The sequence below is a fragment of the Calliphora vicina genome, chromosome 2 (genome assembly GCF_958450345.1).
Source record: "Calliphora vicina chromosome 2, idCalVici1.1, whole genome shotgun sequence".
Lineage (NCBI taxonomy): Eukaryota > Metazoa > Arthropoda > Insecta > Diptera > Calliphoridae > Calliphora > Calliphora vicina.
Window position 1 is genome coordinate 56894842 of NC_088781.1, and position 14261 is coordinate 56909102.

The 14261-nt window shown below is 29.6% G+C and overlaps 1 protein-coding gene across 1 annotated transcript; it reads left to right on the top strand.

Moving 5' to 3' along the window:
• The first annotated feature begins 281 nt into the window (after window positions 1-281).
• On the top strand, window positions 282-8742 carry LOC135951864 (uncharacterized). Its single transcript, XM_065501599.1, has 6 exons — window positions 282-531; window positions 6974-7334; window positions 7399-7490; window positions 7546-7846; window positions 7910-8020; window positions 8075-8742. The coding sequence occupies exons 1-6, from the start codon at window positions 305-307 to the stop codon at window positions 8450-8452; spliced, it is 1470 nt and encodes a 489-aa protein (XP_065357671.1). The 5' UTR covers window positions 282-304; the 3' UTR covers window positions 8453-8742.
• Window positions 8743-14261: the final 5519 nt, after the last annotated feature.

Here is a 14261-nt window from a genome sequence, read left to right on the forward strand (position 1 = left end):
AATTTTCTTTAATATTGCATTGTAATATTTATAAATTCAATAAATAAAGAAACCCTCTAACATTGCCTTATCAAAATAATCAATCAATTCCACGAATCATCCCGAAACATCTCACACATACTACATACATACATATGTACATATTAATCATGAATAAACAAATAAATTCATAATTTTTCAATTATAAACATTCAGTGTCTTACAGGCATTTATCAAGAAAAGTTCTGATTTTTTGTTTTGCTTCTCCATTTGGCAAAAGTTAATAAAAAAAAATATCATTAAATTTAGCGGGACAGATAAGACAATGTCTAAATTAAAACTTGATTTATTATTGTGCTTCAGCATTTTAAGTTTCGTTCAATTCGCATTAATTCGTTGTGATTGTATGGTTAAATATCCAAATAATACGGAAACTTTACCGATCTATAAGAAGATATTTGGCAAGTATTTGGTAGAATTACCTTATACCGGTAAAGATATACAATTGAATGAGGGCGAAGTAATCCAGGCTTTATGTCGCACAAATTTCAGGTAAGTTGTTTCAGTTAATTATTTTTGATAAATAAATGGTATGTAGTTGGTTTTGATCTTTACGTAAAGATTGAGTCAGAAAAAACTTATACACACTTGGTCCAACAAATTATGTATATATTTTTTTAAATCACGTTAGCTTTTAAAACTACGTCAGATATAATCTTTTCTAAATCATTAAATTAATTTTCACCTGTTATTTCGGTCAATTTTGTAACCGAAAAAAGTAGGTGAAAAAAGTTTCAGATCTCAATGCGGTAAAGAACATTAAAGCAAAAGAACGAGCGAAAAAAATTTGGTCAAATTTTATTTAAAAACAAGTAAGAGTACTATATTCGGCCGTGCCGAATCTTAAATACCCTCCACCTAAATATGATGGTATAAAAACTGAAATAATATAACAATTGTTAGAAAGACTAGTTTACGCAGAAGATATTTTATTTCAAATGTACAAAGAATTGTATCTAATTCAGCAATTTATAACTGAAATTCCTATTAGAACGTATGAAATTTAACAATTTATATACTTAATAATTAGTTAATACGTTTGGATCAACATTTTTCCCTTTTAACCTCAAGTGAAGAAACAGAGTATAAAAAAGGGTATACAAATATATTTAGACAAATTTCAAAATATTTGGTTGTGGTACTTATGTGGGAGCTATGACCTATTATGATTCGATTGTCATAAAATATTTTTACGTGATTTTTATGTATTTATATGAGAGCTATGGCCAATTATGGACCAATATTCACAAAATTCAGTGTTATGATTTTTGAATTCAAATTACTGATCTGTGTACTATTTTGGTTTAATATATGGATGCTATGACCTATTTTTGTAGAATTTCATATAAACAACGCTATTAACAAGAGTGGACCTTATATGGGAGCTATGCCGAATTATGATGTAAAAAAATGATCGGTGTAAAATTTTGGTTCAGTATAGATTTTTTTGGATATTTGTGCAGGTTAATATGTTTTCCTAAAGTGGTTCCTATATGGAGGTTATGACCAATTATGGGCCTATCATCATAAAATTTGGTACATCGATTTTTGTATATATTGAATAAATTTGTTTTGAATTTCAACCTGATAACTATATTTGTAAGAAATTTATGAGGATTTTAGTGATTTTCGGGAGTGGACCTTATATGGGAGCTATGGTTAAATATGGACCGATATTCACAAAATCCAGAAGTATGATTACTGGATACAAATTACTGATCTGTGCGTAATTTCATTTTGATATCGATATGTTTTTAATATTTTTTAAGGTTAATATCTTTTTTCGGAAATGGGCCTTATATGGGAGCTATGACCAATTATCGGCCAATCTGCATAAAATTTGGTACAGTGATATCTATATATATGAGTATAATTTTTGTCGAATTTTAGCATGATAAATGTATTTGTAAGATATTTATAAGTACTTAACTGATTTTTGGAATTGGACCTTATATGGGAGCTGTATTAAAATATGGACCGATATTCACAAAATCCAGTAGTATGATTTCTAAATACAAACAACGGATATGTGTGAAATTTTGTTTTGATATTGATATTTTTTAGATATTTATGTAGGTTATTGTGTTTTTCGGAAGTGGTCCTTATATGGGAGCTATAAGCAATTATCGGCCGATCTTCGTCGAATTAGGTACAGCGATTTTCGCATATATTGGGATTATTTATGTCGAATTTCAACTTGATAGCGATATTTATAAGACATTTATGCTTATTTAAGAGATTTTCGGAAGTGTACTTTATATGGGGGCTATGGTCAAATATGGGCCGATCCACGAAAAATTTTGTAATATAAATTTTGTTACCACAAAACTTATTTTTGCTGAATTGTATATGGATATTCATATTCTGTAGGCATTTATACAACATTGAACCATATTTCGGGAAGAAATTTGTAAATGGGCTAGGAGAAATCTTGGACCGATTCTTATAATTTTCACCAAAGTTAGTTCTTTTATCATAATAGTAACGAGTGCAAAATTTTATGATATTAGCTGCAATATATTTACAAAAAATTTCCAAAAATATGTGAAAATTATAATTTTTTTTTGAGGTTGTCCCACATTTTAATTCATAACTTTGGTTCCATTGTACCGATTTCGCTTTTCAATACCAAACTGCTTAGGACAATAATAAACATTTTTCTTGCAACTCTACTAAGTTTGTTGGCGTATTTTGAACGTGAGCGTGTTTTATACAGACGGACAGACGAACATGGCTCAATCGACTTAGAATTTCATAAGGATCAATAATATATATGCTTTGTTGGGTCTCAGATGAATATTTCTCAATGTTACACACGGAATGACAAACTCATATATACCCTCATTCAACACTTATGGTGGTGGAGGGTATAAAAATATGTACATCTATTGTGTGATGGATGATTGAACTTATGTATTGGCAGACTTTTCACAACTTCCGGGTCAATATTTTTATGTAGCTGATGGATGATGTAATGTTCAAGATCAATACCAGACAAAAAAACAAACAAAATTCCCCACGAAGTTTCTTGTCCGATTTGGCATCATGCCACTATAGCAAAAAAGCCCTTGGGTGGTATTCAAACAATAATGTCAATTTTATTCCAAGGTAAGCAAATCCACTCAACTATCCAGAACTTCGGCTTGTGGAAAGGTATTGGGCTCTTAGAAAAAATTGACTTATTGTTACGAAATTGCACTAACAACACTGTCCAACAAATTGAGACTTTTTGATTGAACAAAATAGAAAACCAATAATTCTGAAAGGCCATGTTGAGTGAGATCATTTTTGTAGAATAAACTTATAATCCAGCTGATCTGATTTTTTTTTACAGTGGGTCAAAGTTTGAATTTTTTGATCGAAGGGAGCATTATACTTAAAGTCTGAGAGAATTCTTATTGTCAGAGTTATATTGTGGAATTTTATGGGAATCATTTTTGTGGAAGATCTTAACCGTCTATCTCCTCTCTTCAGCAGTAAATTTTTCCCTTTTTTCAAGAAAATCAAAAAAGTGTTTTCAAAAAGGACATTTAAGGATTAAAATATTATACTAAAATTTTTGCCGAAAAATTTCTGTGTGGTTCACCAAAAATACTATAGTTGTAAATAAAGCTCTTTACGCTTAATTAGCAATATTACACTACACCTCGGGTCTCACATTTTTTTTTAAAAAAATTGCCAAAAATCTATTTATTATCCGAATGAGCTGACATTTAAAATATAAATAGTCCTTAAGAAGATCTACAATAAACATACATACATACATACATATGTAGGTTATCGCTTTTAGGTCAGTAGTTATTCAGGTTTATTTTTATACCCTTCACCTTCGTGAGAAGGGTATATATAAGTTTGTCATTCCGTTTGTAATTTCTACATTTTTCATTTGCGACCCTATAAAGTATATATATTCTGGATCGTTATAGATAGCGGAGTCGATTAAGCCATGTCCGTCTGTCTGTCTGTCCGTCTGTCTGTCTGTTGAAATCAATTTTCTGAAGGCCCCAGATATCTCCGGGATCCAAATCTTCAACAATTCTGTCAGTCATACTTTCGAGAATTTTGCTATTTAAAATCAGCAAAATCCGTCCATAAATAACGGAGATATGAGCAAAAATCCGAGACAACCTCTGAAAATTTCATCAAAAAACACAATGTATTGCATGCTTTGACAAAAAAGCAACAAATCGTATGTTTGGATGTGCATGCTTTGCGTATTTTGTTTTTCTTTTGTGTTTTGTTTCTTTTGGCGTTGTTGTTTTTTATACAACTAAACGTATGTTTGGATGTGTGTTGGTTTCATTGCCTTGCGTATTTTGTTTTTTCTTTTGGTGTTTTGTTTCGTTTGGCGTTGTTGTTGTTTTTTGTGTTCTTGATAATTTACGCTGAAAGTGGGCAATGTACATACATATATACTAATTATAAAAAATAATAATGCATCCACAACAAAGGTGAAGGGTATATAAGATTCGGCATAGCCGAATATAGCACTCTTACTTGTTTTTTTTTAATTTTGCTCGAAGTTTTTTTTGCGGGAAGTTTTGTTTTATAAACATCAGTGAGTGAGGCAAGTTTTATTTTACACGCTTTTGTATTAAGTTCTCTTTTCGAGTCCTAAACAATTTTTATATAGTCCCGAAGATACTTTATTTCTACAAAAGAAAAAATATAAGGACTTTTTCGGAAAAAAATAAGGCCCGTTTTACATCTTCCAACTTTTTATAGGGATGAGATAATTGTTAGCAAGTTGTTTTTATATTATTTAGAATTTTATCGCCAATATAGCTGATTTTTAATAAAAAAATTTCCACCCTCTTTAGGCCCGCCATATTAAAAAAAAAAGAAAAGATCGAGCAAAATTAAAAAAATAAATAAACCTAAAATCGTTTTTTTTTAGATCTTCTCAAGACTATTTATATTTAAAATTTCAAAATGGATTTTTGCCGATTTTTTTTTTAATTTCAGATCTAGGTGACCAACTTTGAAAACAACTCAGCTCCAACCATGATATAAAAATATAAGGACTTTAATCTACACATTAGGGTATTCATTCCACTAATGATCGTTCCATTAATCGAATAATTTCTTACGAATAATTATTCGAACAATTTAAAAATGGCCATTTTCGAATAACGTATAATTCGAACAATTTTATGTAGAATAATCGAATAAAACGAATAAATGGTCATATATATTTAAATTTATTAAATTGCTTAAAATTTTTCATAATTTCAAATTTAAATAAGTAATAAAAATTGTATTGTTTCTGAAATTCGACAAATAACTAAAGACATTGATGAGTGTTCCGATAGCTCCTTCTATAAATATATAAATATTATTGCAAGAAGTTACAATTCTAAAAACAAATCTTTCAAAATTTTTAACATAGGACTTGAATCAATGAAAATAAAAGGTACGGAAAAAATATTTGTTATTTAGCTGGCGAAATATTAGAAGAATAACAATTAATAATCAAAATATTAACTTTAAAGTGGAGTTGAATGTGATGGAGAATGTGATTTTGAAAGGGTCGTTGAAAGTGATATTGAGGATGACATTTATAATGATTACATTGAAATAGATGAAGGCCATGATCTTAAAATATATGTGTATAAGTGATGTTATTAACCGCGTACGTAAGTATTGTAAAATACTTAATAAATCGAATGATAAACACAAATATTACAAACTAAAGTAACGTGCAAAAAAAGCATGGAGTTCGTCTTAAACATGATTTTGAACATCGTTGAACATTTGTGTCTAACATGGTAATAAACTATTTGCGTATTTGTAAATGCGTCAATCATATACTGCCAGACTTCAAATTAGCCACGTTCACTGACAATGATATCAAACTTTGGACAGATTCCCTTTATTGTGTAATTCCCCAAGACCACTTTATTAAGCAAAGTATAATACAATTTGTTATAAATAATTTAGAAATAGTGAATTATTAATTTACTAAAGCATTAGTTACACAATTTAAAACCCGATTTATGAACAACATAAAAAAGTTCTTAATACGTTTATATTGTATTTGAATTCAGGATCATGTCCAACTAGCTCAAATTTTTTAAAGCATAGCTCCAAAACGGAAACTAAAGGGTTTGCTAGTCAATTTTTTTGTAGATTGTTCGGGAGTTAATCTGATCAGAATATTTTAATAATGGACTTTGTTTTCGAATGTTTTTTAACATTATCAATACTTGAGTTTTTAACTTTAACGTTATTTTTTGTTTTTCTTTAACAAAAAAATATTAAAAAACCGACATCAAAACTTCATTCTTCACTTTTTTTTTTAAAAAAAATTAATTATTCGAATAATTCGATTAATTTTAAACGTGTGATCGAATTTTTCGAACAAGTTAAAATCTCTTGTTCGAATTATTCGATTTATTCGAACAAGAGAAAAATCTAATAATTCGAATACCCTACTACACATGTAACCATATTTATTGTAGATCTTCCCAAAGACTATTTACATTTTAAATTTGAGAACCGAGGTGACCAAATTTTAGGGGTTACGCACTGACCCCTATTAGCGCTAGGAAGCTGAACAAACATAAATCAACTGCAAAATACCTCAGCTCCAATCATGTGAAATTTCGTAATAATACCTATAACAGTTCCCGAGATACCGAACTAAAAACGAAAAAAAAAACTTTTCTAAACCACTGTGCACTGTGCAATAGACTGCAAACATTTGTATTAACAAACAAATTTGATCTATGTTATACTTTCGATAATCTTCTAACTTTGCTGTATTTGACAAATATAAAAGGTTTAACAATGTTCTAGAAATTTAAAGTTGCGGATACGTAAATTAGCTAAACAAAGAAACAATATGAAATTAAATTAAACTTAATAACCTTAAAAACTTTCAATTTAATATCAAAAACGGTAATATAACACTAATTAACTTATTCCATTTCAGTTCCATTTCTTACAATTCCCAACAACGAGATCGTTATGGCTATAATATAAATTATCAAGTCGTCTTAACAAACCAAACATCTATTAGACTACAGTGTCTAAATAATCAGCTCTATTTCAATAATAGCGTCTTGAAAGAAAAGATTTTGGAGTGTGAAAAACTTAAGTGGAGCATTTACGAAACGAATGAGCCATATGAATGGTGCGAAAAGCAACCAAATGCCAATACTTTCTTACTTGCTGCCAAATCCAATCAAGATCATCATATATTGGCTGGTATTTGTTTTAATTTGAACGAGTGGTCGCTCCAGACTATCACTTATAATATCAGCAACTCTGGGCAAAAGTATGATATGGAAATGGCAAGTATTTAGATAAAAAATACATTGAAGATTGCATTGCTTATACAATTTGAATTTATTTCAGCTAATAGATATTACGAAAACAGAATTGAAATCGTTTCAGTCGCTAGATGAGGATCTTTGGAACTTGAAAACTACTGGAAGTTTTGCTCTAAAGTAAGTGAACTTGTTGAAATGTTTTCTGAGTTGTATAGTTATTGTTTCATTTCAGCGAAAACGAACTGCAGCAACAACTGACAGAATTGAGTAAAACAAATCATTGGCTGTACCTGGCCGCCTACGAAATGTCGCCAATTGTCCAGGGTGCTTCATATGAACATTATTTCAAGGAATATCTCAGTATTTTGAATACAATATGGTGGCGTAATTTACGTTTGGGCAATTGGAAACTCTTTATGAACACATTGGAAAACTATGCCTACAACAATAGTTTTCAATTGTATACGGGAACATCTGGCGTAGTTACGATTCCCTCCAATAATATAGGGGATTATAATAAGCTGGAAATCAAGGTAATTTAGCATTTAAATAATATTTATCTGAACAATATAAAATCCCTATTCTATGTATTTCAGAATGGTTATCTAAACGAAACAATACCTGCCTACATTTGGACATATTTAACATCGACCGATAGTCAAAATGAGGATTTCATTATTGTCGGCTACAATTCGCCCTATGCCGAGGTCAGTATTTTGATTTAATATTAAAGTAAATATTTTAATATTTCCTTATCTTAGTTTTTCAACCACAACGACGTTGTTTTCTGTCCAAATATTTGTTCTGAAATTCCTTGGCTGAAAGAAATCTATTCATCGTTCCGTTTCTCAACGGCTGGCATTATGTTTTGCTGTTCACCTGAATTTATGCAAGAGAAAAATTATTTACATGGGTTTCCCATGGATGTTTTAACGACACGTGCCCTTCTAAAGCCAACAAATGAAACGGTAGTTGAAAACTCCCCCAGAAGTTTATTGAATGCAAGTGACGAAGAGACAACTGAACAAAATCAAACTGTTGATGATTCTGTTGAACTCCGAACTGAAAGTTTATTGGGACTGAAAGTGGTAGAAGAGGAAAAAATCAATTTGGATGATGATAATACGAATAAGAATTAATATTAACATAATGTAAATAATAAATAAGTAATCAGCTCAATTATGAATAAAAAATTCCGCGGGAGTTAGTTCCTTGGGAGTTTTTTCCCATTGAATTTGAATAGGAAAAATTAGAAAAGGGAGAAAACTCCCTGGGAATTTTTATTCATAATTGGGCTGAATATGTATGTTAACATATTTTGCAATACTGAAGTAACAAATTTGTAATCGTGTGTATTTCAGAGACCCTAAAACTTTCGCTTATTTCATTTTAAAATAATAAATCAGCAATTGTTTTAAAATTTCCATAATTTGTTTTTGTGATTGATTTGTGGAAGTAGGCCTTATTATGGACCGATCGACATGCAATTAGGTCGCGTAATTTCATTATATATACACATTTTTAATAGTTGTATGCTCGTTAAACTAATTTTCGATAGTGGTTCTTATATGGTATCTGTGGTCAATTATGAATCGATCTGCACAAAATGTTTAAATGTGATTATATAAAACTTATTTGTGTGGGAAATCTTATCGAAATATCTTCAAAATTACGACCTATATTTTCGCACAAGTTTACATGGACAGTCAGACGGACGGCCATCATTAAATCGCCTCAGAAATGATTACATACTCTCACCATTATGCTGGTGTAGGATATAACAATTCATCAACATATCATCTGCATTACATAGAAGTAGTTTAGTAATGTCAGACATATAATATGATATAAAAGTACTTGCTTATGAGCTGATTTACAAAATTCATAATAAAATTCATTCAACCTTTGAATGATTAAATTTTCGTTAATCAATTCTCATCCAATCATCATTTGCGAACCCACAAAGTAAAGCACCCCCTCAATGAATTTTTTTCATATGGTATTTTTTTGTATAAAATCAAAGTTTTAAATATCTATTATGTATTATTTTCATTTGTTAATATGTTTATTATTGATAAACAAATACTTTCAAAGTTAACCTTTCTATAAGAGGTAACTTAAAATCAAAAAATATTTTAAGGTAGAAAATGAAACTGACAAAACTAAAGCACCCCTTCAAGGATATACTATAAAAAAAATGTAATAAATTTTTTGTTGCAAATCCTTTGTTTTGGATGGCACAAGAACATCTCTTGGCATATGGCGTTTTTCGATATTCCTTCCCAGGCTATTTTAACGGCATGAAATATATCGTGAATTTTCCGATCCTTATTTCAGCAATTTTCACGATTTATTTTCATATTAACAATGTGCCATAAGTTCTCAATAGGATTGAGATCGGGAGATTGACCAGGCCAATGAAGAACTTGAATCTTTTTGCTCTGTAGCCAAGTCTTACAAATTTTGGAGGGTTGCTTAGGATCGTTATCCTGTTAGAAGCTCCCTATAATTGGCATCTCTTCACTGGCATAAGGCAACATTACAGCTTTCAATACATCACGGTACATGAACCGATCCATAATCCCATAAATTTTATGATTTGACCCAAATCCTTGACCAAAAAAGCAACCCCAGACCGTTACATTGCCACCTCCATGTTTAATTGATCCTTTGCAATACTTAGGATTCAGTCTTTCTCCTTTTGGTCTGCGTACACACCTTATTCCAGCGGAACTTTTTAAGTTGTTTTTGGATTCGTCAGGGAACAGTACTGTCTTTCATTTTTGGACACTCCAGTCGATGTGGGCTTTGGCAAATTTCAGTCTAGCTTTCTTGTTCTTAGCTGATAGAAATGTTTTTTTTGCTGGTCGTCAGCTGAATAATCGGGCTTCTACTACTCTTCTACGGATTGTTCTTTCGCTAACGCATAATCTTAAACTTGATCGTACTTGAATAGCTAATGCTGTAGAATCTTTTTGTATTGCTCTTTTGATGAAGGAATCATAATATCGTTTTTTTTTTTCGCGAACAACCTCCAGAATGCACCGGTGGTATGTGACCAGTTAAACAATTTTGAAACGAGCCTGGAAATAACTGATCTGTTAATTGAATATTTTTTAATCAATTCATGTAGTGATAAGCCCGTCTTCCAGTCTTCAATATCTTTAATTTTAAATTCACTGGAGTACTTGTTCCTTGTCATTGTTTTTTTTTACAAAAAACCTAAATTTTGCACACTACTTGTTCAAATAATTCGATCACACGTTTTAAATTAATCGAATTATTCGAATAATTTAATTTTTTTTAAAAAGTAAAGAATGAAGTTTTGATGTCGGTTTTTTAATATTTTATTGTTAAAAAAAACCAAAAATAACATTAAAGTTAACAATTCAAGTATTGATAATGTTAAAAAACATTCGAAAACAAAGTCCATTATAAAATTTTCAACAGAAATATTCTGATCAGATTAACTCCCGAACAATCTACAAAACAATTGACTAGCAAAACCTTTAGTTTCCGTTTTGGAACTATGCTTTAATAAAATTTGATCTAGTTGGACATGATCCTTAATTCAAATACAATATAAACTAATTAAGAACTTTTTTATGTCGTTCATTTAAATTAATTATTCACTATTTCTAAATTATTTATAACAAATCTTTGCTTATTAAAGTGGTCTTGGGGAATTACACATTAAAGGGAATCTGTCCAAAGTTTGATATCATTGTCAGTGAACGTGGCTAATTTGAAGTCATGCAGTGCATAATTGACGCATTTACTAATACGCAAAAAGTTTATTAACATGTTAGACAAAGATGTTCAACGATGTTCAAAATCATGTTAAGACTCCATGCTTTTCTTGCAACAAAACGTTAGTTTGCAATATTTGTGTTTATCATTCGATTTATAAAATATTTTGCAACACTTACTTACTCGGTTAATATCATCACTTACATATATACATATATTTTAAGATCGTGGCCTTCATCTATTTCAATGTAATCATTATAAATGTCATCCTCAATATCACGACCCTTTCAAAATCACATTCTCCATCACATTCAACTCCATTTTAATCTAAGTTAATATTTTGATTATTAATTGCGATTCTTCTAATATTTCGCCAGCTAAATAACAAATATTTTATTCCGTACCTTTAATTTTCATTGGTTTAAGTCCTAAGTTAATAATTTTTAAAGAATTGTAACTTCTTGCAGTATAATTTATGTATATATTTATAGAAGGAGCTATAGGAACACTCATATACAGTGATGGAAAGTCCCTTTGTCTTTAGTTATTTGTCGAATTTCAGAAACAATACAATTTTTGTGAGTCATTATTACTTATTTACATTTGGAATTGTGAACAATTTTAAGCAATTTAATAAATTTAAATATATATGAACATTTAGTCGTTTTATTCGGTTATTCTACAAAAAATTGTTCGAATTATTCGTTATTCGAAAATGGCCATTTTTAAATTGTTCGAATAATTATTCGTAAGAAATTATTCGATTAATCGAACGATCATTAGTCGAATGAATACCCTACTACCTAAGTACAAAAATTGTAAAATTTTTCAATTCTATGTATAGATTTTTTTTTAAAAAAAATGTAAAATTATAAATTTTGTTAGATATTTCTCCACATAATTGATGATAACTCAAATGGTTAGTCCGATGTTATTAAAATAAACTTAGAATAGTTGAGATTTACATAACCTTTAATTCGTTTATATATTGCGTTTTAATTGGCTCAATAGTTTCGGAGTTATAATAACAAATTTATGAAAAAAAATATTTTGTAAGTGAAAATAGAACATTTTTTTGTTTTAAAAACCTCATGAAAAATAGTAAACGGCAGAAATAGTTCTGGTTTATTATGACAAAGCCACATATAATAGCAACAAAATGAGATATCGATCATAAAAATCGATGGATTATTTTCGAATTTATTCACAATTAAGTGAATTCGCTCATTTTCAGAAAATTGAAAGGGCATATTATTTATTCGAAGCGAGCATTATACTAACTGAAACAAAGTTGTTAGTTAATGTGTGAGAGAATTCTTATTGTCAGAGTTATATTTGGAGTTTTATGAGGATAATTTTTGTTGTAGACCTTAACACTTTAGCTTCTCTCTTTAGGGGTAAAGTTTACGTCTTTTTCGAGAAAGTCCTTTCAAAAAACACATTTAAGGTCTTAAATATTCTACGAAAATTTTTGCAGGAAAATTTCAGTGGGCATCACCAAAGACACCAAATTTGTAAATAAAGCTCTGTACGCTTAATTATCCAAATCAGTAAATCCAAAATAATCAGTAAATATGACGGTTAAATGTAAATCAGGCATTGTGTGAAACGGGCTTTGAAATGATGGACTGTAAAATAATGTTCAACTAAAATAACTGTAGCTTGCACACTGATATCTTGCGTCTAGTCAGCTATGATGTTCATATCGCGTATGATTTTTACTAAAATTAAAATAACTATAAAAGAATTCAAGGATAATTGAGCTGAGCTGAGTCTGAGACTTTCAAACTCAAAAAAACAATCAAGGATGCCGGTTCGAATCCCAGGATCCTATTTGTTTTAGCTACATATTCATATTCTATACATTTGTAAGCGAGATGCATGAATTTTGTCAAATCGCGAACAAAAACATCCAATGTTTCAGTCAAATATTAAGTAGTTATCACTTAATATTACTTGCTGGCTTACTAGTTTAATTTGTTACCATTCTACCAAAAGTGTCTCTTTAAGTGATTCATTTGATTTTACATGATTTGTAATTTTGCTAATTAAGCGCAAATGGCTTTATTTACAACTTTGTTATTTTTGGTAACCCCACTGAAATTTTCCGGAAAAATTTTTCGTAGATTATTTGAATGGACATTTTTTGATATTCACGAAACAATGGTCAAGGAGAGGAGCAAAAATTATAATCATACAATATCACAATATAACTCTGATAATAAGAATTCTCTTACATACTAACTAACAGTTTTTTTTTAGTTAGTATAATGCAAAAAAATTTGAATTTTGACCCACTGTAAAAAAATCAGCTGGACTATAGTTAATTCTACAAAAATTATCTACTCAACATGCCCTTTCAGAATTAAAAGGTCGCTTTTCTGTTTTGCACGCTACAAACAGCTGCACAAATCCAATAAAAAAATGCAAATACAATAAAATATATTAAAAAAATATCAAATATAATAAATAATCCATAATATGTAATTTTCACTAACATATGGGCAATTCCATATCAGCGTACGCCTATAAGGTGGAATAGATTTTGCAAAAATAAGAGTATCTGAAAAATAATTTGGCGTTTATGTTCCATTCAGAGGGTACTATATTTAAAAATAATAAAAAGTTCTTTCGAAACATATTGTAGTCCAAAATATCGAGCGAACCGTCACATAAAACGGAAGCGAAAATTTTAGAATTGTGAGAGGCGTTATGTTTTCTTTTAATTTCTTACACTAATATCTTTCCTTTACAATCCGTCATCTTATTTAAATAAAAAACAATCTTTGGATGATTTTAGAATAAACAAAATTTAATATCGTACGTGACATACCGTGCGTGACAGATTTTTCACTTATAATAAAACAATATATATTCTGTAAATATATGTATACAAAATCTAAAAAAATTAATAGAAAATATACATTCGGTTTCAATAAACAATTTTATAATAGCAAATAAACAATCAGAGTCAAATTCATTTCACACTATATGCTAATTGGGAGCTTAGTTTTAAACACAATTTTAGCCTAAAACACGTCAATTAAATTAAATATAGTCAGTTTAAACTATTATTTTTGCCAATAAAATGTTATAATAAGCTCTAAATACTTACACATAGTAATATTTTAGTGTTTTCTCCTATTCAAATCATCTTGACAAAAAGTTTCAAGGGTTTTTGGGTTTTCAGTCGTGCTA

What these genes read in the sequence shown, in the direction of transcription:
- LOC135951864 (XM_065501599.1), top strand. Translation starts at nt 305, where the DNA reads ATGTCTAAATTAAAACTTGATTTATTATTGTGCTTCAGCATTTTAAGT. An exon ending in ATAATAAGCTGGAAATCAAG is followed by an intron (nt 7,847 to 7,909) that starts GTAATTTAGCAT and finishes TATGTATTTCAG; the next exon opens with AATGGTTATCTAAACGAAAC. An exon ending in ACAATTCGCCCTATGCCGAG is followed by an intron (nt 8,021 to 8,074) that starts GTCAGTATTTTG and finishes TCCTTATCTTAG; the next exon opens with TTTTTCAACCACAACGACGT.